Consider the following 27,334-nt stretch of genomic DNA (forward strand, 5'->3'; position numbering starts at 1 on the left):
GAAGACTGGTTTGCTATTTGTTAATGAAAGATGAATCGGATTAAATTCAATACACTGGTGTACATACACTCACCGGACACAGTTTGCCAGTACCAGGTTGGACCCACTTTTGCCTTCAGAACTTCTTTAATTCTTTGTGGTATAGATTCAACAAGGTGCAGCTTTAATCTGAGATGTTGGTCCAGGTTGAGATGATGGAACACAGGTTTTCATGAGCCTGTGGAAACTATGGCCTCAGCTATTTGTTCTTAGCTGACAGGAGTGGCACCCATGTGGTCTGCTGCTGTAGCCCATCTACTTCAAGGTTCAAAATGTAGTGTGTTTAGAGATGCTCTTCTGCATATGTTGGTTTTAATATTTGAGTTACTTTTACCTTACTAACAGCTTGAAATAGTCTGGCCATTCTTGTCTGAAGTGTTTTCAACTAGAGAACTGCCGCTTGCTGGATATTTTATTTTTTGGACCCTTCTCTGTAAACCGTAGAAATGTTTATTTGGGAAAATCCCTGAAATATCGTCAATTTCTGAAATACACAGACCATCCCATCTGGTAACAACAACATCAAAGTCAGTTTTATGACCTTTCTTTTCCATGTTGTTGCTTGCTTTGAACTTCGGCAGGTTGTGTTGACCATGGCTATATGCCTAAAACCACTCAGCTGTGGCCATGTGATTGGCTGATTACACGTTTGAGGTAACAAGAAGTTGAACAGGTGTACCTAACAAAGTAGCTGGTGAGCATATATGACAGAAAAAAAGGAAAAGCAGCAGTAAATGTAAATCGTGTTTTGTGGACAATTGAAGAATCCTTTTACCGCTGCTCGTCCACATTTGTCACTTTCCGTGACAGCTTAAATGACATGGCACAGATTGTTTTAAATGCCACGAACATTCAAAACTTTACATGCTTTGACTGGGTTACAAACATCTGTGTTATTGATGATAACCTACTTCTGTGGAACTAAACAGATTCGAGGCACTGTGTGCTTCAGATAAGAATAACCTTTAACTTTACCTCAGAAGAGGGTGATACTTCTCATTTCCCCCTTATTACCTCTGACGGGAATTAAACTGCTTCCTTATATAGAAATGGGAACAAGACTGTTTTTCTGTCACCACAAACAAAAGCTAGCTGACTTCTAGGTGAAGTTTACCTAGGTTATGTTGTCCACACCCAGACTTACTAGCTCCATCTTGTTAATAAATTACTGGATTTTCTATCAAACAATGACAGATGTTCCCATTCAGTTGATTTATTTCAAGCTTTGACATTATCATAAAGTCATTATTGATGCCGAATTGTTGAAAGGAAGACCTAAATGTTGAAGCAATGAATTTGTGGGCAGAAGTGATGAAATTTTATTAAAGTGATGTGTTGCTCAGTAAAGCAGTGACCTACAGCATTGTTGCGTTTGGCTGAACAGTTGTTAACCCTGTGGGAAGATTGGCAAACAGGCTGTGAACTCTGTCCTATGTGCTCTTGTTGACTCCTCCTGCTTTCAGAGGATGCAGATCTGTTGGAGGGCTGGATGGGAGAGTGGCGTGCATGATGTTCTTATCTGTAGAGCTGAGAAACGGCCACCTATTGCATTGTGTACTCAGTGAGATAGTGTATGGGGAAACACAGCAATAAAGAGAGGGAGTGAGTTTTAAAGAGGCTGTCTGTTTTGTGGCTGTCTCCTTCACAGTGACAGATCATAATGACTTTGGGGAGTCAGATTTTCCTCCTGTCCGTATTTCAGGTTTGAGAATAGGATGAACAGATCCCTACAAATTAAAGAAAGAAAACAAATAGTCACTGTACAAATTTGACATTTATTTTGTAAAGGACAAATACATCAAATTATGTTAGAAAGCAAGCAACACTACCTGAAAGCTACAGTTTGATTTTATGGTATAACTGTTTTTGTGAAAGTACTACTTCAGCTGGTGTTCTGTGAAATAATCGTGTGTGTGATTATTAGGGCTGCATCGACGGATCAGTGAATGTCCTCATGTTTCTTATGAGACTCACATGTTGATGTAAATGCCAATTCAGTGTGTCCCCACATAAAGAGGGACACCTAGTCACCATATGAAGACACTGCGGTAAATGTCCTTGTGAAGAGAGTCGTGGTGCTGAATACCAATCACTGTTGAATTTCTTGTGCTTCTAGCTTTTGTTTGGTAGTTTTGTGCCTGCTGCTTTTTGATCTCACCACTTGTTTTTAGACTGGGCTCCTGCACAGGAAGTATATTCTGAAATGCAGTATATTTCCCCTCTGAAATATTGACACACATGCTAAAAGGCAGCACCTGGATAAACATCAGCATGTTAGCAATAACATTATAAGTGTGTTGCTATGTTGACACGCACATGCAATGAATCACTATAATACAATAATACAGTTAAGTCAAAGTTTAATTTCATCGAGTTGCAAAACACTAGCAGTGTTTATACATCAGTAACTAATTTTAGTTTGTCATTCTGATTTAATTTTAGTTTTACTATACTTGCAAAAATGTACATTTGGATTTACATACAGTCCTAATCAAAAGCTTAAGACCACTTGAAAATGGCAAAAAATCATATTTTGCGTGGGTGGATCTTAACAAGACAAAACAGCCTGTTTCAGTTTAATTGTTGTTTTCAATAAATTGGATGCTCACAAAAATATTTTTTCTCACTCTCATTTCTTCTTCTTGCATGTTGAAGCTCTACTTGGATCCTTGTTAAGATCTAACCATGCAAAACATGATTGTTTTTGGTCATTTTTCAAGTGGTCTTAAACTTTTGATCGGGATTGTATTTGAAAATGCCATTTTGCTGTGTGAATGACCTAATTGGTTCTTCTGCCTCTCTGCTTTGTCAGTTTTAATCATTTGCATCAGGACTAAAATAAAAATGAAACGGGGTTAATGTGCAAACACAGTTCAGGGTTGACAATGATATGCTTTGATACCAGCTCTTCAAATGTTTTCTTCATTTCGGGAACCCAAGAGGAAATCTTCAACCGGAAAATAAAAAGAAGGAAAAAATAAATAAATCATTGCACGCTATTAAGAAAGGCACACCTTTTACCAGATTCCAGCTCTGAAATAAGACACACTTGTGTCAACTCTAAAAGGCTACGCATGCCAGTCTGAAAATTAACACAAGGTACTGGAAAATGTTGCAATGTGAGTATTTGCATGAGATAAGAATGAGGTCGTTAAGGCGTGTGTGTTTATGCACTGCTGGATATTTGGTATGGGTTTCATTGAGGAGTGTTTGAGAGCAGAGACATATAAACCGAGCAGTTGGAACATGAAGAATATGAAGAGGGAGAATGTGAATCTAACTGGAAAACTGACCATCTTAAGGTCTGATAAAGGCATTTTGTTTTCAGACAAAACAAAATTACTGCCTCAATAAAGTGTAAGCATTTAAATACGGTCATTGAAACTTGTAACATGAGCAATAGTAGTGCTAAACACTTATTAATCTCATAACTGAAATTATGGCATCCATCGTTCACACTTTACAACTACAAAAGACAATAAAGACAATAAAATGTTCCTGCTCAGTTTCCTTAAGATAGAAACTTAAATTTCCTTAAGATAGAAACTTAAGGAAATTGTTTTTATCTTTATAGTTGATCTGTCTGCTTCCATAGTGCAACAGTGTGTCATCCACAATTACCCAACAGTAGTAACGGCATCGCTGGTGTAATATAACGGTAAAAATGCACGTCTCATGGCTCACTTCCGGAAGAAAAAATGAAAAGCTGCAATAAATGTTCCAACGATGAGCTTTTTCATGGCGGTATAAATTAGCTGCCGTGGCCTTGATACTGTAAAGTGTGAAAGTCAGTGTTGGCTCTGAATGATAAAGGTCAAGCTGTTCCAGATCTCCTTGTAGGTGTTATACAGGGATCCTTGACCGCAACTATTTTCAGCCATTAAAAGTTAGCACAGTTGTTGAGTTCTTGTGACAGAGCTATGGAAACGTGGTTCTGGGGAAGGAGAATGTTATTTATGTAGTGTGTTGTTTTTTTTTATGTTGTAAATTTGAATGCACAGGCTTCCTGGAACGTTAGCATTTTATTAGAGACACGTCAACTGGTAATTATGTTGTTTGTGGCACAGAGGACTTTATGGCCACCTGAAGAAGGATTTATTGATCAAGACTCTTAATTAGTTGGTATCGGTCTGAATTTCACGTCCATAACAGATCAGAGGACGAGCCTTTGGCACTTGCAACTCAAGATTTCCACATAAAATAAAAGCAGTGGATTTTCTGTAGTCATCACATAAGCAGCCCATGTTAAGGATGACATATGATAGTCAGTGACAGTCACAGAAATCACTTTTCGTCGCTCTGCTTTAAAACTTCCAGACATCACTTTTAATGCATGTTCTTTCTGATAGTTGAAGAATAATTCTCTGTCAGACTGTCAGCAGGAGATAACAGGAATCTGTGTTTCAATCTGGATGATCATTATTTTCTCATTATGTTTGATTGAGACATTGTTTCCACAGATACGTTGCTGAGTTTTGTGGTGACAAAGAGAGCTCATTACACTGCATCTTGTTTGATTTGATGTTTTTTGTAATTGCACATGTCAAATTAGTGATGTTGTTTGCTTTTGGTGTTTTCTTTCTAAATGTGTTTTCTTAAGATAGTGCGCGCACTGAGCTCCTCATGCACTTTGACCATTATGTTTGAAGTTCAAGTGAAGCTTTAGTGAGGAGTATCTGTTCACTTGCTTTCTGTCTTTACTTCTTTTTGGCTGAATATTATTCCTGCTTTAAGAGTCCTTTCAAAAACTATTCCAATATCTTTGCTCTTAGATGAATAGTCATCTTTCTGGCTGTGTTCTTTGAGTCATTCAGTCCCTCTGCTTTAAATACAATTGCAGTCATGTATTTCTAGCTTGCATAACTAGCATTATATGACCCTTCCCTCCCCCTCTTCTCCACCTCATCCTCATGGATGTTCAGAGTCTGAGCCCTTTCATTGAGCAATCCTGCACCACTCCCTGGGCCTAGACTCCAGGGGATCCTCTCCCGTCTCCTACCTTTATTTGAGTCCATAAAACTACTTTTCATCTCTTAATCACTAAACACTGAAATATACTTCGAAATGATTTCCCCAAATTAAAGATTTTCTTTGCTACAAATGAGTTGTTGGTAATGTAGATCTGAAAAAAACTAAAGATAAGTGGTAATAAAAGCAATTTGCTGAAGTAAACTTTTAGGCCTTTAACTTTGGGAAAAATAGCAAAGGCCTGGGCAAGATTCCTTGTTTTGTTTACTAGCTTCATTGGATTGTCTGAGTGGTTACATAACAACTGCAAATATAATAGAATGCTGTACAGAACATCGCTTCTTTTCATATCCTGACAGGACCAATTTAGACTGAATAGTCAAACCCATTTCGAAGTGCATAACAGCATGAAAGAAAGAGAGGATACTGTGCAGAGTTTATGTTTTCATCCAAATGACTCGGTACTCTTGTGTTCTAATTCTTTGAACGATGGGTCTCTTTAAAGGAAAAAAAAAACTAAACATATTAAAACAGAACAACACAAAAAGAACCCCACAAAACATAATGAAGAACTTAAATAAGAAACACATCTCACATTCAGGTTTTTCCTGCACATCCCATCACTCCATCTCATGTGCTACTTTCACATTACTTGTTTGCCACTGAGATCACAGAACTCTCATTCTTTTCAAAGTCAGCATGACCTGATCCTGCTCCTGGTCCAGGCCTGTAGAGGCCAGAGTTTGATCCAAACCGGCTGAACTAAACGTGAGACAGTTCATCTCAATGGGAGGACAAAGAGAGTAGATAATCAAATTAAAAAGCAACTGTACCAAAGTATTTGGGAAATATTAGGATACATTTAAAATCCATCGTGAGGTCAAGGTTTGCAGCTGAAGTACTTTTGGCTTTCATGTACTGTATGTGTCATATTCTTTCTGGAAGATAAGACTGGTGCTTTTTTTAGAAACAGTCAGTGAGGCTGTAAAGTATCCACCTGATATTTGCATTGCGGGTTGGTCATTGAGTCACATTGTAAGAGAGATTTATAGTCAGATGATACAATTGGTTAAATATGAGTGGAATTTCTTCAGTGTGTTTTATTGTTATCTTACAAGTTGAGATTTCAGCGGGTATATTCATTCTCTTAGGACTTTTAATCATCTACTTTTATGGTTCTGGCCAGTGGCGGTCCTAGCCTGTTTGGCGCCCTGGGCGAAAAAATCCTATCTGCCTTAATTTTTAAGTATAAATCCAACAAACTGCTGGAAACATTCCTGAGAGATTTTGGTCCATGTTGACATGATAACATCACACAGTTTCTGTGGATTTGTCAGCTGCATGTCCATGATGCATATTGCCCATTTCACCAGGTGCTGCTCTATTGGATTGTGGTTGTGATTCTGGTACCTGTGGGGGCTTAAAAACCACTTTGAGATGATTTGTACTTTGTGAGATGGTATAGAAGCATGCTGTTGGAAGCAGCCATCAGAAGATGGCTACACTGTGGTCAGAAAGGGATTGGCATGGTCAGCAACAACTCTCTGGTAGGCTGTGGCATGTAAACAATGTTCAGTTGGTACTAAGTGTCCCAAAGTGTGCTAAGAAAACATACCTTACATCCTTAAACCACCTCTTCTATCTACTAGCCTGAACATTTGATAGTAAGCAGGATGGATACATGCTTTCATGTTCTGCCACTAACATCTGAATGCTGCACCAAAAATTGCTGACCTGATCAGTGTTTTTAAGGTTAATACATACCCCCTCATTATACCATAAAATCCCCTATAACTAATACTGAAATGAAAGAAAATTAAACTAATGTAAACGCTACCAAACTGAAATCAGCAAACCCCCAGTGGAAAATAACTGAAACTGAGGATTTGTCTCAGAGCCTCTGAGGGGGGCAGCCCTAATTAACATCGTCACCGTGACCATGTTGTTTGATGAATTTTTCTTTGCGACTCTTTCGCCATTGATAAGGCACTATTTGTTCTTTTTCAACTTTCACGTCATTGCAGAGCTAAAATTAGACTTGCACACACTCTACCAAAGTCTTCTTCTGAGTTGTTGCTGGCATAATTATAACCAAAGTCCTGGTCCGTGGGTGGAGGCAGAGCCATTGCATCTCCGGTACAGTAATGATAAGTGACAGGAGAGGCAGCCAATCGGAGGAGGGGCTAAAGCTTTTAACTGTGTCAAAGTCTGCAGCTCCCAGTCTGAGATCCCCAGCCACCTGTAGCAGCCCGGAGGAGACAGCGCCTGAAGTGAACCGTTATACACTGTTACGCCCGGTGGACACGAACTTCATAACCGGCTAACCCTCTCTCAAGAGCGGCTTTACAAACTGTCAGAACAACTTAAAGATGTTTCTCATTTGTCTGCTTGCGGTGTTTCTCTTTGGTTCTGCAGCCAAAGGTGAGTGAAGTTTACTTCCAACGGCGTTAGACACCGTGTAGTTACTGTTTATTGTTCTGTCGGGATTAAATCTCCATGTGAAGCCTTAAATTGTGATCAACGAAATGTAATTTGAAGTACTTTTAGTTAAAAATGACACACAGTAAAGGTAAAATGTTCCAAATTGTACTTTAGTCCGTACAAGCCAAGCAGCAACAATATTAGAATTTATTTTAGGTTCAAAGTAAATATAGCCCCTCTTTAAATTTAGTGCTGAAATAGATGTATTACAGTATATTTCACCTATTTCTAACAAGAAGAAATAATTTTTTTCTGTGCATCTATGGTTAGATATTTTATTATAAAATGCAAAGTGGATTTATCATTATTGGCCCCATGATTACATTTACATGACCTGTAGAACAGTAAAAGTGATTATTCAGAGTATGGATAACTTTTTAAAAAAATTACAAAGATACAAATATCCCACATTTCCCCAAACCAAAAGTTATTTATAATACAAGATGTAAGATTTGAAGTAAATCCTTAACATATTCAGTTATGATTTAGTTAGACTTTGATTTTTCTGGATGGGTAATGTGGGTTCCAGGGCTTGTGTGGCCAGGAAACGTGTAAATGTTTAGCTATTAACAGGCCATTATGACTGAGACTGGTGATTAATGACTCATGGTCAGTGTTCGTGTGGGCCCGTTCTCACTCCCGAGGCGTAACATCCCGACGTTTTGTCACGTCCCGCGGCGTTCCTGAGGAACGCGAAAGGTGACCTTCCACGTTGTTATGGTACGCGGCGGGTTCCAGCCCTGTATTGCAGCCCTAAACCTAACCTTATCCCTAAGCCTAACCATAACCTTATTTGTAACCTTAACCATAACCGTATCCCTACGCCTAAACCTAACCTTATCCCTAAACCTAACCATGACCTTATTCCTAACCTTAACCAGCACTTTAATGACGTGAAATAGTGTTTTCCCAAGCGATTTTAAGGCAAAAAGCGAAGATGTGTAGATTGAGTCCAAACGGTTGTCATGTGTCCGCAGTTTTCCGATGTCGTCACGTAGGAACGCGTTGGGTGCCCGAAAACATAATATGCTGACGATTTGTCACCTAGCGTAATATGTTAGGCTTTGGGAGTGAGAACGTGTTGCCTTTGTTGTACAAATGTTAATAAATCCAGTCTTCGTGTGCAGTAACTGAACTCGCCTTCTAAAGAATTGAAAGCCATTTATTGTGAGTTTGTTTAATAGTCAGTTTGGCAAATTAAGGTTGAATAAAGTGCATAAACTTTTTTTCTTGGGTATACTACAATCAAACCACGTGACTTAACCCCAGTAAGTGCTGCACACTCAACTTTTTGTTTTTTAACTAGACTTTCATTGGTGGGGGTTTTCCCCAAATAGTTTTGAACCTGACTCAACTCCTTCAGTGTGACTCAAAGCTCCCTGGGGGTGGACTCATGCCAGGGAGAAGGCATCGTCAAACACCAGGCGACCCCCTGAAGCGCAACACACTCCACACACAAAGTTTACTCCGTGCACCCTCCAAAATGTAGTGAAGCTGCTCGAGGAATTCTGAGAAAAATCTCCACTAGAGCCTTTGTCACTAAACTTAACTGCAGTTAAATAAATCTGTCGCTCTTTCTATTATCTTGGCTCATTCTCAATTGGATCTTTGTGTTTTAAGCTCCCCGTATGATGACTGAGAGTAATTGTCGCTGTCATGTGCCGGCGTCTCGCTTGAAGCCTGCAGGCTGCGTGTTTCTCCTTTCTTGTCATGTGTTTACTTCTACAGCGACACAGTTAAGCAGGCAGGGAGGAAACTTTGGGGAGCTGACGCACTTTAGCTAGTGTGACAGAAGCAGCAGTAAAGAGTCCGGATGAAAAGACCTCCTGAAGGTTGTGCTCCTCCTCCTCTGTAGCTGGCGCCTCATGTTTTGAGCCTCCTGTAAGAAAGCAGCAGAGCACATTCAGTGCCTGTCTCTCCTCTTCCCGCTACTGCTTCCTCTCACACCATGTGCTGTATCTTGTCTGTTCCACGTGTTGTGTTTTCAGGCCAGTCATCATTAGGTCATTACCAGAGCATGGCAGACTCAGCAGTTAAGGAACAGATGTGGAAGTTAAAAAAAAGGGTATTCTTCTATTGAGTTTCTCTTGTGGATGGTTTTTGACTCACACATTACTAACCCTGCTTTGCAACAATCATTTGTGCTACAACACAGTTGCCTCTAAGTTACTCTTTGCTTCTGAATAATCGTAATTGTTCTGCCATATTAAACATTCCTATCTGTGCTACTATCTGCTTCACTTTCTCATTTCCCTCCATCCTACCTCTTGGCACCTGGTTTTATATCCACTTCTCATCATGTTTTCGCTGCTGTTTCTTCTCCTTCTTTCCCTCCTCTGTCACAGTGTCCCTGCTGTATCCAGCTGGATTAGGCCTGCTTCAGGGCAGTAAATCTCACTCTGTAATTGGAAAGCATGTGCTGGCGGAGCTTTAATTGGATATGATATGTGCAGAAGCCCTGCAAGTGAGCTCTTGCTCCAGGGAGCCATCTGTTACTCCCAAGTTGCAGTGAAAGAGCCCTATTTGCTCACATACAGAGAATAGAGAACTCATTTCTGTCTGGCTCCTCCCACTGTGGATACCACTTAAATTGGATTGTCTGATGAGGAAGGGGCCAAAGAAAAGACTAGAGTATGGTATAATCAGCTGGAATGAATAGAAACTCAGATTAGATATCAGGTCAGGTTCGTGTATTCATTTATTCATTTATTTAACTCCCACCTCTGCAATAAATATGTTTCTAATGGTGATGGCCAGCACATGTGGGTGTCAGGCATCAAGTAGCAGGAAGAGCTACCGTTCTGTCCAAGATTACGTTTATATGATAATCCAGATATAAGTAAGTAAAGACTTACTAATAGACTGTATAACCTGTTTTTGGAACATAAAAAATAAAATGTGAATGTGAAGATTTTAAGAGTTTAATGAAAGGTTTTTACACAATAATGACATACAATAATATACACACTCCAATGATAGCCTTTTAAATAGCTTTTATTCAAGACATCAAAAATATAAAGATATTTAATATAGTCATATATAAGAAAATTAAAAATATTAAATCCTTGCACTTTTTTGATGACAAGTCAATAAGAAAAATGCATATTCTTGACTGTGAGCGGATGTTAGAGGATGCTGCCTGTTGCTTGGTGAAAGTGGTTGGAAGATGCCGACTTATCTCCCAACACTCCCCGACTGCTCCTCTGAGTGTCAGTTAAACCTGAAAAAGTGTTAAACACTCTGGTTAGCATCATATTTTTCACAGTTTTACTACTGCTCAGCGATTGGCAAACAATTGCAGACAAGTCAGTTTCTTCTGTTCAGTCTATATAGGCAGCTGAGGCGATCTGCTAGTGACCAAAGTAATCACAAAGAGGTTTTTGGTCTCTATCCATGATCAGTTTCACCTAGTGACTGCCAACCAGGTGGGGAATCTACATTTTTCCTTTTTTTTTTTTTTTTTTTTTTTTTTGTTAACCTGTCCCGTTTGGTTCTTTTGCCATCAGAATTATTGTCTAAAGGCGAAGAAAGATGCCCAACGGATTTACTTTACCAAATGGACCATCCCAGCTTTGCCGTAATGGTCCATCTGATTCACCTTTTATTGTTTATTTTAATTTCACTTGCTGAATACGGGACAGACTTGACTGGTGGAAAGAAAGGGGAGAAAGAAAGAGGGAAAGAAAAAAAAAACCCTGAGAAGAGGGACGGGGAAAAAGGGCAAAAAACAAAAACCAACAGAATAAGCAGACAAAAAAAAAAAAAAATACATATCGATCACCTGGATCACCTGTTGAGAAAGAAAAAAGAAAGCAAGCAGAAGAAGACAAGAGTAATAAACAAGATCACAATGATATATGGGAATATGACAGTAAATACTAAATATTAAACATTATGGTGCAGCACGTGAGATCGACAGCGCACAGTGTGCTTTGAGGTAGGAGCCCAAAAGGGTGTAGTTTGTGTGTGTGATCACCCGTGTGTACACCTGTGAGCATGAACGCGCTTGTTTTTAAGAGGTTCCTTCATGTAATGATCTGCTAGAGGGTGTGGGGGGCCACTGCCCCGACCTCCAGGGCATGAAGCAGGTATGGAGGAGATCAAAACTCCAGACATCCAGAGGCCCTCAGAACACAAGAGACCAAGGAAGACCAACAGAGGGGCAGCCGCGCCACTATCCCAGAAAGAGCTGAGGAGAGTCCCAGATGAGGGGTCACTCAGCAGCCGCGGAGCAGAAGCCAGGGGGGTTGCAGTGACGTGCCCGTGAGCTCCGCCGGCAGCCAGCTGTGCCTGAGTGACCGAGCCCCGGGCCGAGAGGCCGAGGGCACCCCATCCCCGAAGGAATCTACATTTTTCCTTAGCATCCCAAGCCTGTGTGACTGAAGCTATAGCCATAGATTTTATATCAAGTGACAGCAACCACAACCAATCGCTAATTTAAGCTGTCTGTGAATCCACATGTATTCTTAGAGGCATGTGGTTGTCAGGGGCTCAACAACTGACCTCTAGGTCTGTGTGATTAATGATCCCAATCAAATTAAATTTAAGAATAAAAAAATGTTACAACTTTTGCATTCGGGGGCACCGTTGCTTTCATTACACTAATACGTCAAAACGATTCAGCATCATGCCCTTCTATGATTTAGGCACTCAGTTGCATAAATATTAGGTACACCAAGCTTGAACTACTGCAGTTATATATCCGAACCAATAAACTCTGGTTTTAAGGTACTAAAGAAAAAGTGCAGTAATCCTGGGTGCTGATAGACTGGATTTATTATATAACTTGGAAAAAAAATACTTGCAGTAGTTAAAAAACAGTAAATGCAAATTGTTTGTTGCTACTAACAAAAAGTTGTCTGTAAATTTACTAGTTTGTTTGCTACTCTTATCAGTTCTGTGTATATACTGTACATATTTATATACATATGATTAACTACTCGATCCAGCTTCTGAGGGATCGGTGTGCATCCTCTTATCAGAACTGTTAACATGAGACAGTTAGCTGCATGACTGACTGCTGGTTAATGAATATTAAAAGTCTCTCTGTGTCCTGTAAGGACGCTCCTGCTCAAGTGGCATCAGCTGTGTAGCTTTGATGTGGCCTCTCTCAGTCCTGGTTTTATCCCTCTGTGGATACAGCAAGAAACTGACCTGTGTGTGTATCTGTCATTGCACCATGACATTTCAAACACATGAATGACAGCCTTTAAATACCAGGAGGTCATAAAACAGCATGTAAGACTTGTTCGCTCTCATTAGCCTACAAAGTGTGCACAGTAATTAGCTGCGAGCCATGGTCCAGTATGCCTGTAGCATTTTTGCCGGAACAGCATGTTTCAGATGTCCTTTTAGATGATTTTAGGCGCACGACCACTGCACACACTATTGGTCAGCCCTCTGCACGACTCTTCTTTCTCCTTAATGAGATCCTGCCTTCTGGCTTCGGGCTCTTCCTGGCTATTGGGTCACAACCTGTCAGTTCATCTCCTGCTCTGTGTGCAGTCTTTGATCAGTTGGTCCTGCTCTGTGCTGCTGGACGTAATAGACAATTATTTCAAGAATGCAGTTTGCACTAATGAACTGAACGAACAGCTTCATAGCAACACAGAAAAGAGGAGATTCTTTGTCTGCAGTTCTGTACTGTTCCTTCTAGATTCCACTGGCCCTCGCCCAGTGTTATCGGCAATGACGACCATGTATTATCTGGGAGTGGCAGCATTGAGAGGAAGTTAAGGATGTGTGTTTGGGGAACAGGATCTAACGGTCTGTTCATGCAGGTACTTTAGTGACGCAGTAGAATTTCTATAAACTCAGAGTTTGTTGGTTGCTCCCAGAACACGTCTGAAGACGAAAGGGGACAGAGCCTTTCAGTCTGTGGCACCAAGGCTGTGGAACAGTCTACCTCTACAACTACGTTTGGTTGACTCTGTGGAATCCTTTAAAAAACAGTTAAAAACTTTACTGTTTAAACAAGCTTTCTGTTGACCAATGCTTTTTTACATTTTTATATTTTTAATTTACATTTAAACTCTATATTGTGTATATTGTGCATTTTGCTATTTATCGTACTGTTTATTTTAATCTCTGTGTGCAGCGCTTTGTGACTACCTGTCTATGAAAAGCGCTTAATAAATAAACTTTACTTACTCACTTACTTATAAAGTACAGCCCTGAACTGAAACATGAGCATCAGTGCCAAAGTCTTGCTCTGTCTCTTTCTATTTCTGTGAGTAAATTGAAGTCTGGCGAAGCTTCGGCAGCTAGAAACAAACATCTCCTTGACTACAGATAAACTTCCCCATTGTGCTTGTTTGATGTTAGCATTGAGAAATAAAGGGAAAGATAAAGGTGGAGAGTCACAGGGCCTTTTAGTGATAGTTTATTAAACATCCTTATTGGAAAGCCGGACCTTCTTATCCATATCCTCCCGAGTGTGTGTTCACAGGTCGACCTTAACCCCACTTGTCACCCTGCCTGTCCCAGTCATCTCTTTTATATTTGCAGGGGATTATCCGGCTGTAGGCTAAATCCTTAGAGACAAGGCTGCCTGTTAGACTTGCAACACAGAGTGTGCTCTTAATTACTCTGTTCTTTCAACAGTACTACACACTGATTGTCTGTTTGGACTGGGTCTTGGGTTTTTGGTAACCTTTTCCAGTATGGCAACTTGCCAACTGAAAAATAAAGGCCTTAGGCTGAGCCTTACTACACGTAGTTTGGAAATAATGTGGTCTGTGGTCGGGCGGGCACAGTTTGCTGCTATTGTGCCATCAGTCTTCAGCCAGGACGTCATAGAAGTATACTGTTTTGTACGGACTTTTTGAGACAATGTTTCCATGTGAATGGAAATGGAGAAGTGGCAACAAACAAACAATAATATGAAAATGAGGACAAAAAGAGAACCATTATATTTGTGTTTGTCATGACATAAGCATTCGTATCCGTGACACGCTATTGTCTGTTACTTCCCTCTGTCCATAAACAAACTATTGTTTATACGATGTGACCGTAACATGCACTAATCTTCATTCAGATAATTATCCGAACATTCAGTGTACCAGCAACCCTTTTAGATATTACCGTCCCTGCATTTTGGTTCCAATTTCTTTCCAAGTATTAAGCTGTAAGCAACAGATAAGCTGAGACAGAGCTCTGACAAATCACGATTATTGCTTCTGAAAGCAAGATATTCTTTTTGTTCCCTTGTCATAAAAGCGAGAATGAATAACAGAAAATAAATAATACATCATACATTTGCGTTGGTATCTGCTGTTTGCCAAATCATTATGTTAAACTTAAATACTGACCCATAATTTCACAATCAGTACAACCCAACTTTAAATGGCTGTTAAAGTACACCGCTAAATTCAATTACTTTTTACTGCTGCCAAGACATTTATCTATAACTAATCCTCAAACGGACAAAGGGCTTTCATGTCTTGGTAATTAAATCTGCATTTCATTTAGTTATTGCCACATCAGTGTTTGTAAACAATATGTCCCACAGACACAGCCAGATGGCTTTCACTGCCTGAGTTATTTTTCCAGTTTTGCATGGCCAAAGTGGCAGATAGTTATTAAATCAGATGCAGTAATGAACCTCTTGGTTTGTTTATGTGACTATGGCATTGCATGTGAACATACTTCCCACTCAAGTACAGTGGTTATATTGCACTTATATGTATATATCCTTCCCCTCTGCAGCTCATGGTGTCAGTAGTGGGTGATTTAAACTAAGATTAGATATAAGTTGTGATTTGATTTGTAAGATTTTGTATTAACCCAATCAAAATATTACAGCTTTGTTACTACAATGCCAGAAACCTGACCCCAGTGACCTTAAAATGAATAACCATTAATCATTGATAGTTAAGTACTGTTAACTAGCAACAAGCCTCTGGGTGTGAAAAAGGAAGAGACAAAATTGACAAAGAGAAAAGCAGTCAATTGATTTGGACTTTGATGTTAAAATTCCAAATGTCCAACTCCATCCATGGGACTAAAAAACACTGTTTTAGTCTCTATAGTTGATTTGTCGCATCCATCTCTCCAACAAGACTATTTGAGCAGTATTGGGGGTGACCAAAATGCTAAAGTTGGTGTTTCAAAAGTCAGAGCTGAGGAATAAATGGGTGATGTCATGGTGGTATAATATACAGTCTGTGACTACCACTCACCATTACTTTGACAGTAAAAAAACCATTGCCTTTCACTTCTCAATTGATGGCACTATTGACCCATCAGATAAAGCTAAAATAAACAAAATAAAACACATATTATACTTTTTAATGCTTTCTTTCTGGCGGCAGTGTAAGGCCAAGGGATTTCACATCTGTTTAAAATGTTTTTAAAGATTGGTTTTCATGACGCTGTGGTTGGGATACTGCGGTGGGTACTATTATCTCTCCATATCCCCAAATTTGGAAACTTCTTTGAGAGCATTGGGTTAGCATACCTTTGCTTGCCAATTAGCTCTGAGCACAACTGTAGCTGATGTTAGGAATGACTTTAGTTTCTCATTTTAAATGATATTGATACATATTTACCAAGGCGATACTTAAAAGTTACTGCAACTCATGGAGACTGCCTGGAAACTTTCCATTCTGACCAGTATATAGAAATACTGATAAGGAAACGATAAGGCTTTGAAGGCTACTGAAATGTTAAGAATTTGCAGTGCCTCAAATCAGGACGAAAATGCACCTGCTGCTGGCAGTGACAAAAACTCAGCTCTCAGATGTAGTGGAGTCACACACCTGACAGGATGGTGTGCTTAGCTGAAACTGGCTGTTTAGTTTCAGTTAAAGCAAAACAGTTTTAAAAAAATGATTAAAAACTGTAATTATTTTTTATAAAAGTTGATAAAAGTCGATTATGTGAGATTGCAGAGCGTTGAAGATATGTAAGAATGATGTAAAAAGTTACAAATTTAACCTTCATCTCAGTTGTTCGTGGAAACACGTTTGCATTATATTTTATTTAAATGTCACTGAGAATGTAACGTCAGTGCGTGACTGGCTGGATCTGATTCAAGAGGTTTTCCATTAATCTCAATCTCTGGTTATCCTGTAAGATTAATAAAATATATTTAAGCCATAATCTTGAATATCCAGGAACTGATATGCATTTCGCAGCAATGTTTTCATGCTCCGTTGCCTCATATATCAATATCTAGCTCTGCCACTCCTTTGATTTATGATCACTGAAAACATCAACTGTGACAGTAATATTTCCATCAATTGTTACTTCTTTATCTATTTAATTGCTCAATGTCTTATTTTTGTCTTCCAGTACATGACTTTTGAGATTGGGCATAGGTGTGTGCTCATTGAATACATCATATCCATAAATGTCTGCTGTCACAGGGTGTGCCATGTAGAGCCTCTGGTTTTTCATCTTCTTGGTTACTAAGTGATAAAGACATTAGGTCACACAGTGGCCTTGTGCACACAGTGTAATCAAATCAAGCTCAGGATCTGATATTAGTCTTGATTTTTTTCACCACTGGAGAAAACTATTTGTGTAAGGCGTCCACCCATCTGACTCCTGGCAGTACACTATCTTTCCTCTCTGGCTGCTGAAAAAACATGCTTTGAATGTAATCACTCAACGCATACAGATGAGGAACTGAGGTAAACGCAGTAAGACATTATCAAAGACCTCCTACTGTTTGTACCGTTCCCAAAGAATGGGAACAGGCTAAATGAGAACAGGCGTCAGAACAGCACAGTGAACAAACAGAAGGCAGCTCGTTTACGGTAGTTCTTATCAAAAGATTCAGTATTTTTGTCAACTTTTCTATGTGCTGTGTTTTAGATGTTTATTTAAGTCACAACCTCATGTGATTACAGCTTAAAGTCCTTGTCCACCAAAGTAACAGGGTCAACTGTTGCTGTGGTGGACAGTCCTGTCAACTTTACTGTTTATGTTGGCTCTCATTGTGTAATTTTCAGCAGGATCATCCCGCATATTTCAGTTAAAAAATGATCTCTGTACAAGTCTGAGATGGTTTCCACATACGCAGAGGAGGGGTTGTGGATATATTATAAAGATGTTAAGAAGGAGGAAAAGAGGAAGACAACAGATGAGCTTTATGGATGAAAAAGGACAAACAGAAGGCTGGTATGACACAAGAGGATGTTAGGGATAGGGTTTGGTTGAGATGGAGGTAGATGACGTGCTATTGGAGCAGCCAAAAGAAGAAGAAGCAGAAACTACCTGCCAAACATCAAAGTTAGCGACTAGCTGGTGAAAGTAGTGGAGTATTTAGGAGGGAAAGAAGGAAATGTCCCCCAAGAAAATGTTAGAAACAAAAACAACAACAGACTTTCTAGTCAGTAGACATACCCATTGGACAGAAGCACAACATCAAATTTTGTTTGTTTTATTTGTTACTGGATACTCTTGAATATTCATTTATATATTGTTGATACAATTGTACATAAGTAACACATTTTTTGTTTTAAAATTAACTGCATCAACTATCTTACTAAAAGGTGATGCAGTTTGGTGTTTTCAGCATACTTATCTAGACACCACAGTAGCAGAAGTCCTTTCATTTTTAATCTAGAGTAAAGGGCGTCTGGACTTGAAAAGTGTTGATAAAATTTTCAGGTCAGTTTAATTCAGGCCCGCTCCACTGCACGTGGGATTGATTTAAATAGGAGATTATCTTTTCTTTTAGACATTGAATGTTAAGCATTAAAAATTTTAAGCACTAAACACTTATGCCTGAATTATTCCTGAATCTATGTTGTAACTTGGGGCATAACCGGTAACCCCTCTTAACCTTACACCACAACCTTCCACGCCATTCAGTCCGCAACGACATGCAGTTACATTTCTTGGGAGGGGCACTTCAGGTTACGTGGAAGGTTATGGCAGATTTAAGAGGGCTTTTTGGTTACATTGTAAGTTATGACGTAGATTTCCCACTAAAGAATAGTTGAGGCAGTATATATATCTGTCCTATACATGCCTATTTTTAAATATTCATTTTACTGTGGCAAGCTTTGGACTTGAAGAGAAGGTAAACATCTGATTATTTTTGTGCTTCTGTGTTCATTCTAGGAGCAACAACTGAATCTGTTACATATAATTACACAACCAGTGGAGAAATGAACAATGTGACTTCAACAGCTTTTCCGACGTCACTCTTGACTACTGCCACAAACTCAAATTCAAGCAGTGCCCTCACAGACAGCGGCTTGACAACTGCTTCAGAAGTGACTACAGCAACAGAAAGTACTACTCGAGAATTCACAACTGTGCACACAACTCTCACCAATGCAGAGACAATTAATCTGAGCACTCATTCCACGATCACTACTAATGCTACGGTTACTGAGAACAGTACTGTGGCCACTGGCAGCCCAGCTCCCTCTCCATCACCTCCAGCCACTGACGCAAGCATGTCGACTGCAAGGCCAGGGACAAGCAATCCTACCAGCGATAGTGAGACTACAAATACAACCACCGTTCCGGTTCCAGCCACGAATCAAACAATGAGCACAAGTACATTGATCGCACACGCAACCACCAACATATCTCTAAGTACACCACACTCCACCAATGGCACAACTGGAAGTACATCAGTCACACAGACTAACAACGACACCACTGTTAGCACACCAATTACAAACACCAGCAATGACACATCTACAATTATGCCAATCACAAACACAACTACCCACACAATTGCAAGTACACCAGTCACCCAGACTAACAATGACACCACTGTTAGCCCACCAATTACAAACACCAGCAATGACACATCTACAATTATGCCAGTCACAAACACAACCATCAACATAACTGCAAGTACACCAGTCACCCAGACTAACACTGACACCACTGTTAGCACACCAATTACCAACACCAGCAATGACACAACTACAGTCATGCCAGTCACAAACACAACCATCAACATAACTGCAAGTACACCAGTCACCCAGACTAACAACGACACCACTGCCAGTACACCAATTACAAACACCAGTAATAACACGTCTACAAATGCACCAGTGACAAACTCAACCTCTCACACAATTGCAAGTACACCAGTCACCCAGACTAACACTGACACCACTGTTAGCACACCAATTACCAACACCAGCAATGACACAACTACAGTCATGCCAGTCACAAACACAACCATCAACATAACTGCAAGTACACCAGTCACCCAGACTAACACTGACACCACTGTTAGCACACCAATTACCAACACCAGCAATGACACAACTACAGTCATGCCAGTCACAAACACAACCATCAACATAACTGCAAGTACACCAGTCACCCAGACTAACAACGACACCACTGCCAGTACACCATTTACACACACAAGCAACAGCACGGCTATGGTTACTTCTCCCACAAGCAACCATTCAACTAACATTACTCCAGTCACACCCACAAGCAACAACACAACTTTTATTACAGCAACTACACCACTAAGCAACGTCACAACTTCAACTACTGAAGAAACCAGCAACAGCACAGCAATTACAACTACACTCGCCTCAGTAAGCTCTACAGCTGTGTTAACTCCAACTACTCAACCAAACACTACTAACACCTCTCCTGAGACTGCTGCATCCACTACTGCACCCTTGTCCTCAACTGCTGCCATAAACACAACACTCACAGCTGGACCCTCACCCTCTTCACCCACCACCATCTCCAACTCCAGCTCTTTCCCTCCAAGCACCTCCCCAGGCAATAGCACCGTACCCCCCAGTGGAAATGCCACCACCCTTAGTCCCTCAACAGCAAGCTCAGGAGGTAATACTAACAGCATGATACATGTTGATGTGTGTTCTTGTAAATAATATACTATAACATGGAGGTGAGAAGGAAATTCAATCCATCCAGTATTTAATGAGAGTGCATACTAGGATATAGGTTAAAGTAAGGTATTGTGTTTATTAAATATGCATATTCACACAGTACCATACTTTAATACCCATATCCATGTATTTCTATTGAAAAGTTCCTGATCTGATTGTTTCTCTTTTTTGATGATATATTGACAAATCACATTGCAGTACCCGCAACTACAACTCATTCAACTGAAGCTAGTGGCATTACAACTGCCATTCCAACCACCATCTCTAACATCACAACCACCACCCTGCAACCAACACAGATCACTACCAGCAACCAAACCACTCCAGCTCCACCCACCACCACGCAGAGTCCAGTCATAGGTTTGTACCTTTAAAGTGCTTTTCCATAGACTAGAATACAGATTATGAAATCAGACATGCACCTTGACATGAATAATAATGTTCCCACATATCCTGGAAATATAAAGAAGCAACTGTTAGCTTGCAAAAAAAAAAAAAAACGTTATTTAAAAGCTGTCTACAACTTCTTACTGTGCTCACTCCATGTGGCCAAAAAAGGTATTTTGTAATTAACAAAACAGAAATAACATTTGTTTATGGGATACATTTTCTTTTCTTGCTTGTCAGTGTGTCCAGCTGTCCCATGTCCACTTGAAAGCGTCTGTCTTAATGGCACTTGCCAGTGTCTCTCTGGTACCTACCTGCTGAATGGACGTTGTGTACCTGGTAAAAAACAAAAGCATTTTATCTCTGTTCAGACAAAAAGTCTAATACGTAAATTAAAGTGTAATTGGGTGTTAATAGTGAATTTGTCGTCTTATATTCTCTTCTTCTCTTCATCACGCAGCCAATGTGTTCCCAGGCAGGCTTCATCTTACCTCCTTGACATTTCAAGATGAAATGTACAACAGATCCTCAAAGATATTCCAGATGACGGCTGCTGACATTTCAGCAACAGTAGGTCATGAAGTCAGAGACATGTTGGGTAGCTCTAGAATTTGTCAACTTAATCGATAAACTGTGTTTATTCTGTTTCACAGCTTAGCAATATCCTCAAAAACCAGCCAGGGTATATCCGGTCTGATGTTGTGCAGCTTGAGTGAGTACATGTTTCACTTTCCTGTCATACAAAGATGCGATGCCACATGTTAAAAAAGGTATCTAACCTCTGTTGGTTGTTTTCTATAAATCTCCAGACCAGGAAGCGTGCAAGCAACTGTAAATAATGTGTTTAGTGACACCACTGAAACTCAAGCTACCGTTAATGACGCCATAAATGAAGCTATAAAAACTTCCACTGGACTTCTGGCTCAAGCTACATATACAAGTAAATGCTCACTACATTCTATACAAGTCAAGTGATCAATTAATAACATATCTTTGATTTACAGAGCCTGTTCTGTTCTCGCCCCTTCTTAGGTACAAACCTGTGTGAGCAGAAGCCATTACCTTGTGATGTCTCCACTACAGTATGCACAGATACAAATGGCCATGCTACATGTGCCTGTAAAGATGGCTACATCTCCATTGTGTACTCAAACACTAGTTGCAAAGGTAAAAGTGACTTTTTAGGATTATTAAGTTTTCCTTAATCCAGACCTGAGTTGGATTTAAATGAGGAAACTACCACATGCTCTAGTATTTACATCAAGTCTTTAATGTTTTTTTTGCCTTCACAACGTCCTGCTGCAATAGTGTTATACATTAAAGGCTGATTCATAGACCATCAAAGCTGACCACCTGCAGCTTTTAAGACTAAGCTCAAGTGAAATTTCCCGAGCTTGTCTACAGTCAAGAGAACTGTAACAAAACCTTCTTATCCTTGCAAAAAAGTTCTGTGTGGGAATGAGGAGGAGAATCAACAGGGAGTGAGACTCACGTACAAGGTCAAGAGCTGTAGCCTTTTCTCCATGCCGACCCCTGACACTTCCTTCATTTATCTCTCTAATTCATTTCTTTTTAATGGGGATGTTTCCCTGGAAACATGTGGAAGAATTGCAGCTTTGCCTCTGTGTGTAGGGTTGTGACCAAGGAGATCGGCTATAGGAAATACTGTTAAAGAATAAGACCGTAGGCCTCAAACAAATGCAGCATACAACTCGTAAACTCTGTTTGATAGCAAGCCTTTAAGTGAAGAGACTCCCAGAGTGCTCCCATTTTTGGATGTGCCATCATGAGCGCTAAATGTTTCTGTTCAGCGAATCTGAAACATTCATTGGACAAAATATTATCTCTATGTTACAATTGCTGTTTCTTTTTGCAGCGTGTCCAAGCGGACAGAGGGCAGTGGGAGGAGTATGCGAAGCGTAAGTACACACATTTTTAAAATCTGTCTACTGGTTTTGCACGTCTTCCAGGTGGTGCACAGTGTTAAAATATGGCTCCCCCATGTGGATTTATTGTTGAACTCCATTATGGTTCTGGGGAGTTCTGAAATGTGAATGTCACTGTGCTTTCTTTCAGATGTCCATTTGGGTATGCTGGATTCAACTGCAATGACTGTGAGTATAACATCAGTATTACAAAGAGGAAATGCTAAAGAAGCAGAAGTCATATAGACTGCACAGTATATGGACTGGTTCCTGGATTGCGATTTTCTGCTTTCCCAGAGTACTCAAAGAGCTCTATACAGCATGCCACATTCACCCATTCACACCCATTCACACAAGCACTGTCTTCTATGTTTGTTTTAGTGCTTAGTTAGTGCTTTCTAACTACCATTCACACACATTCATACTCCGATGGAAGCATTGGAGAGCAACTTGGGGTTAATATCTTGCCCAAGGATATTTGGCAGGCAGACTAGTGGGAGCCAGGGATCGAACTACCAACCTTCCAATCAGTAGATGATTTAAATATATATCTGAGATTTCTAACTAGGGATATTAATACCTAAGGGAATACTTCTGAAGTAGCCACAGGGATATGTTAAAAGTTCTACTGTTTAGTTGAACAACTAAGTGGCTCTAAATATGTTATACAGCTAAAAGTTATACATAATGGATTAAAATAAAGGGCTGTCAAAAAGTATTTACCCGCTTCCTGATTTCTTTTTTTTTTTACATCTTTGTCACACGTTTCAACTCATCAAACTGATTGTAATATTGGACAAATATCACCAGAGTAAATACAAAATGCTGTTTTTAAAAGGTGATTTCATTTGCCATATTAAATCTTTGTGTTCCCCAAGACGTTTGGGAAAATATTCTTTGGACTGACGAGACAAAAGTTGAACCTTTCGGAAGGTTACTAGAGCTATTGTCCTAGTCAAAGTCAGGTCCATGGCGTGAATTAAACAGGCTGGAAAAACCTCCAATGTGGCTGAATTAAAACAATTCTGCAAAGAAGAGTGAGCCAACATTTCTCCACAGTGAAGTAAAAGACTCATTGCAAGTTTCTGCAAATTCTTGATTGAAGCACTTGCTCCCAGTGGTGTTACTACCAATTATTAGCTGTTGTTTTCTTTATGTAGGGCTAGGTACAGTATGTTTGGTTAGTCCTTTTCCCTTAATAAATAAAATAATCCTTTAAAACTGCACTTTGAATTTTCTCGGGTTATGCTTAGCTAATATTACAATTCGTTTGGTGATCTGAAAGTTACACAGTAGTCAAACTGATGAATGGTGGTGATGGTTTTGTAAGATGAAAGTAAAATACATCCAGTTTAAAATGAGTTTCAATAAGTAGAAAATGATGAATAGTGTTGATGAAGGTGTTCTTGGGTCCATCTGACAGGGCACAATGTTTTCAATTGTGTCTTCACAGCGGCCCTGCTGGCAGTGGTGATCATCTCCTGTGTACTAGGAGGAGTTCTACTCATTCTTATCCTGGCTTTGCTCATATACTGCTGCTGGTAAGAATATTAAAGATCACCTATACCCCCCCCAACATTGCTCATATGTACTGATTTCCTGTGATTCACACTGAAAGATAATGCATTTTCTCTGCATCTTAAAGCTCCACTTATCTGTGCAAGTGGTCGTTTGCAGCTTGGGCTAGATTGGATGGAAATGGCAAAGTTGTCATATGCCCAGAATAAATAAAACGGCTATTGAAAATCTTTAGGACTTGAGGCCAAAGTTGTCATTATATTCTACACTCCTATGAAAAAACAAATGCCTCAATCATGTTCATTTTTCTCTATGAAAAACAATACTTAACTAAAGACTTAGTGTGTCTGCAGAACTGAATCCAGAACTGTTGGACCAGCAGACGGAATATGTTTTAAAAAACTGACACAAATTTTAAGATTTAAAAAAACCTCAGGACTTTGTGTACATGTGGCAAATACAGCATTAGCAAACACGAGTAGCAAAATTGCTCAGCTGCAGTTTATAATAAACGATTGTTGCTGTGTCTGTGGGAGTTCACTGCTTGAATTTAAAAAATAAAGCAAGATATAAAATAGAATATAAAATGTGACTGTTGCTCTATTTTCTGTATGTCAGGAGGCTGTGCTCGAATAGAAAGCAAGACATTAGCAGCAGCCCTTACTCAACAGAAGACTTAAACCAGCCCTGGCCTACTGGCATCATGCCCATCCCCCGTGCCAACACTAAATGGGATGGAGCTCCTTCTATAGAGATGACAGAAGGGGGCAGCAGTAATGCCCTGGTGGACAAAAAGCATCAAAGCAACGGAATGGTGAGTTACCGCAGCTGTTTTTCTGCTGTCTCAGATATTTACTGCTAATCCTCAGTCTAACAGTCCTGCATATTGTTGCTTATTAACTAAATCAAATGTTTGTTCATTCAGTTGCGTCATTATCTCACATCTAGATTGCATCTGCTTATTAACCCACTCGGTAAACACGGATTTGCAGGTTGAAAACAAAACAAATTGCATGGAGATGGAAAATGAATCAGTACTTAAAAAAGTCTTTACTATAAGCCTCATGCACATAAATACATTTAAACAAGTGCTTTTTTCTATGCTTAAGCACTTTAAATATTCACACACTCACATGGATGTACTGGGGACAACTTCAGTAACTTGTCCAAGGATACTTCAACACACAGACTGGGAAAAACCAGGAACTGACCCACCAATCTATTGATTAGTAGGCAACGATCGCTAGTTCTCAAGCCACAGCTGCAGCTATGTGTGGGTAGAGCTTGCTTTCTGGCAGATTTGGCTAGACTAGACCTTTGTTTTTGACCTGCAAATTAATAACTGGGCACATAACCTTCTTGCATCACTCCCCAGATAAATCAGATACTTTGATGATGCATTTTAACTCCTGTGATCGTAAATAAAGTGCTAGCATGTAGCCCCCTGCCACACTCCCTGCTTTGCCTGACTCCCAGTATGTTGCTTTAGGGGTTTCAGCGGAAGCAGAAAGGATGGAAAAAGGTAAGGCATGGCTTTGCTTTTAGATTCTTGATTTGCCTTGATACACCCCTGCTGATAACTTAGAGATGCCAGAGTGAGAAGGTGATGGGTTTTCTGGGTGATGGGGAGCTTTAACAGGGATTTCTCAGCAGCGTGCTTTCATCTTCACACTAAATCCAGCATGTTCAAAGAAATTCATCTGATAATATTTTTGGGAGTAGTGATGAATAATTTTTCAGTCTACACTGGTGACTAGGGTTACCTTTGTGTGTGGGTCTTGAGTTTTGTGGGTAAAAGTGTGTGAACATATGAAGTCCCTGCTTCTTTATGAAAGTGACAAACTCACTCCTTCTACTGACTTTTCAGACGGGATCGTACGATCTCAACCCGGAAGCAATGATGACCTTCAAAGGTAAAAATACATCCCGTTACTCGTATCTGGTTCAAGGCCATGAGAATCCTTACTTCTTACCTGGAGACGAGAAGAAAAACTGAAACTAAAACACTAAAACCTTCAAATGAGCGAGGAAGACGGGATCAAAAAGAAGTAACTGGTTTGAAACTCTGGGACTACAGATACATATCCTGAGAAGAGTAATTTATAAAGATACTTTACCCTCTGAGCTTATTTGCATTAATGATGATGAATCACAAAGGACCTTTTAAGAAAATCCTGAAAATTACCAAAGAGATTCATTTGTGTGCATCATGTCTGCTCTTAATGGTTACAACCAGTGGATGTCACTGTTGCTCATTACATTCATATATAGTATAGTAATAGTTTTTTAACGACACAGCTGACTTTTTATTCCTTTTTTTTAATGCTTTGATGAATTCAAATAGAATTTTAAAAATGAAGCATCTTATTTTGTTAATTGCACTAAAGTATATATTAAGTTTACTATTAGTTTTTATATAAATCAGAGGTAAACTGAATGTGGGTTCTTATGGGGTACCTGCTATTTTTCCTAAAAGGATGTGATTTTTTTTTTTTTTTATTAAGCAAATCGTGAATGACTAAAGGGGCTGGATCCCTGTTTGGGAGTATTTAAAGGGATTTATGTTGTAGCAGTCTGTATCTGTTGAAGCTACACTTGCAAAATGTGCCTGTTTAATAGTCTGTTTGATGAATAGGAAACATTGTGCTAAGCTGGTAAAAAAAAAAGAAGCTTGTCTGCTTTTTTTTGGATGTGCCAAAAATCATTTGTAAACATTTTTTTGAGGATTCTGTATAAATTATATATTTATCTTTGTGCTTCTGAGAGAATGGACTGTTTTATAAGTGTGTGTTTTTTGTAAAGAAAAAGAGTGTGTGCACATATCCAGCAGAAATAAATTAATTTAAAGAGGCTTGCACTTGGTTTTCATCATTCACATATGTAAGTCAGTGTAACTGTAGATGTTTTGTAACATTATAAATATATGTAACCAAAAGAAAGAATTACAACCATTACCAACTTGGAATATAGAGATACAAGAATATTATGGCTGCATGCTGCTCGCACTAAACTCCCACTAAAAGGTCACATTGTCCATTTCAGTAACTGTTAAATATTATTTTAAACCCAGTTGTTTTGTGCACAGTGGAATTTAAAAAATGTGGGTTATATTAAATGACTGTAGGTTGTAGTCGATTAACAATAAGTAGCTGTTGTTGTTCA

At 39.5% G+C, this 27,334-nt stretch overlaps 1 protein-coding gene across 2 annotated transcripts; it reads left to right on the forward strand.

Annotated features, from left to right (window-relative positions):
- The first annotated feature begins 7,216 nt into the window (after nucleotides 1–7,216).
- Nucleotides 7,217–27,023, forward strand: si:ch211-198m17.1 (mucin-2). 2 transcript variants are annotated; one of them, XM_019357684.2, is made up of 14 exons: nucleotides 7,217–7,428; nucleotides 18,562–20,277; nucleotides 20,541–20,702; nucleotides 20,970–21,068; nucleotides 21,190–21,299; nucleotides 21,383–21,441; nucleotides 21,539–21,669; nucleotides 21,762–21,896; nucleotides 22,606–22,648; nucleotides 22,806–22,843; nucleotides 24,108–24,195; nucleotides 24,791–24,986; nucleotides 25,662–25,694; nucleotides 26,040–27,023. In XM_019357684.2, the coding sequence occupies exons 1-14, from the start codon at nucleotides 7,377–7,379 to the stop codon at nucleotides 26,166–26,168; spliced, it is 2,991 nt and encodes a 996-aa protein (XP_019213229.1). In that variant the 5' UTR covers nucleotides 7,217–7,376; the 3' UTR covers nucleotides 26,169–27,023. The 2 variants fall into 2 exon arrangements, with proteins under 2 accessions (XP_019213229.1, XP_019213230.1); XM_019357685.2 differs by lacking the exon at nucleotides 25,662–25,694.
- The last annotated feature ends 311 nt before the right edge of the window (nucleotides 27,024–27,334 follow it).

The sequence above is a fragment of the Oreochromis niloticus genome, linkage group LG4 (assembly GCF_001858045.2).
Source record: "Oreochromis niloticus isolate F11D_XX linkage group LG4, O_niloticus_UMD_NMBU, whole genome shotgun sequence".
NCBI classification, from domain to species: domain Eukaryota; kingdom Metazoa; phylum Chordata; class Actinopteri; order Cichliformes; family Cichlidae; genus Oreochromis; species Oreochromis niloticus.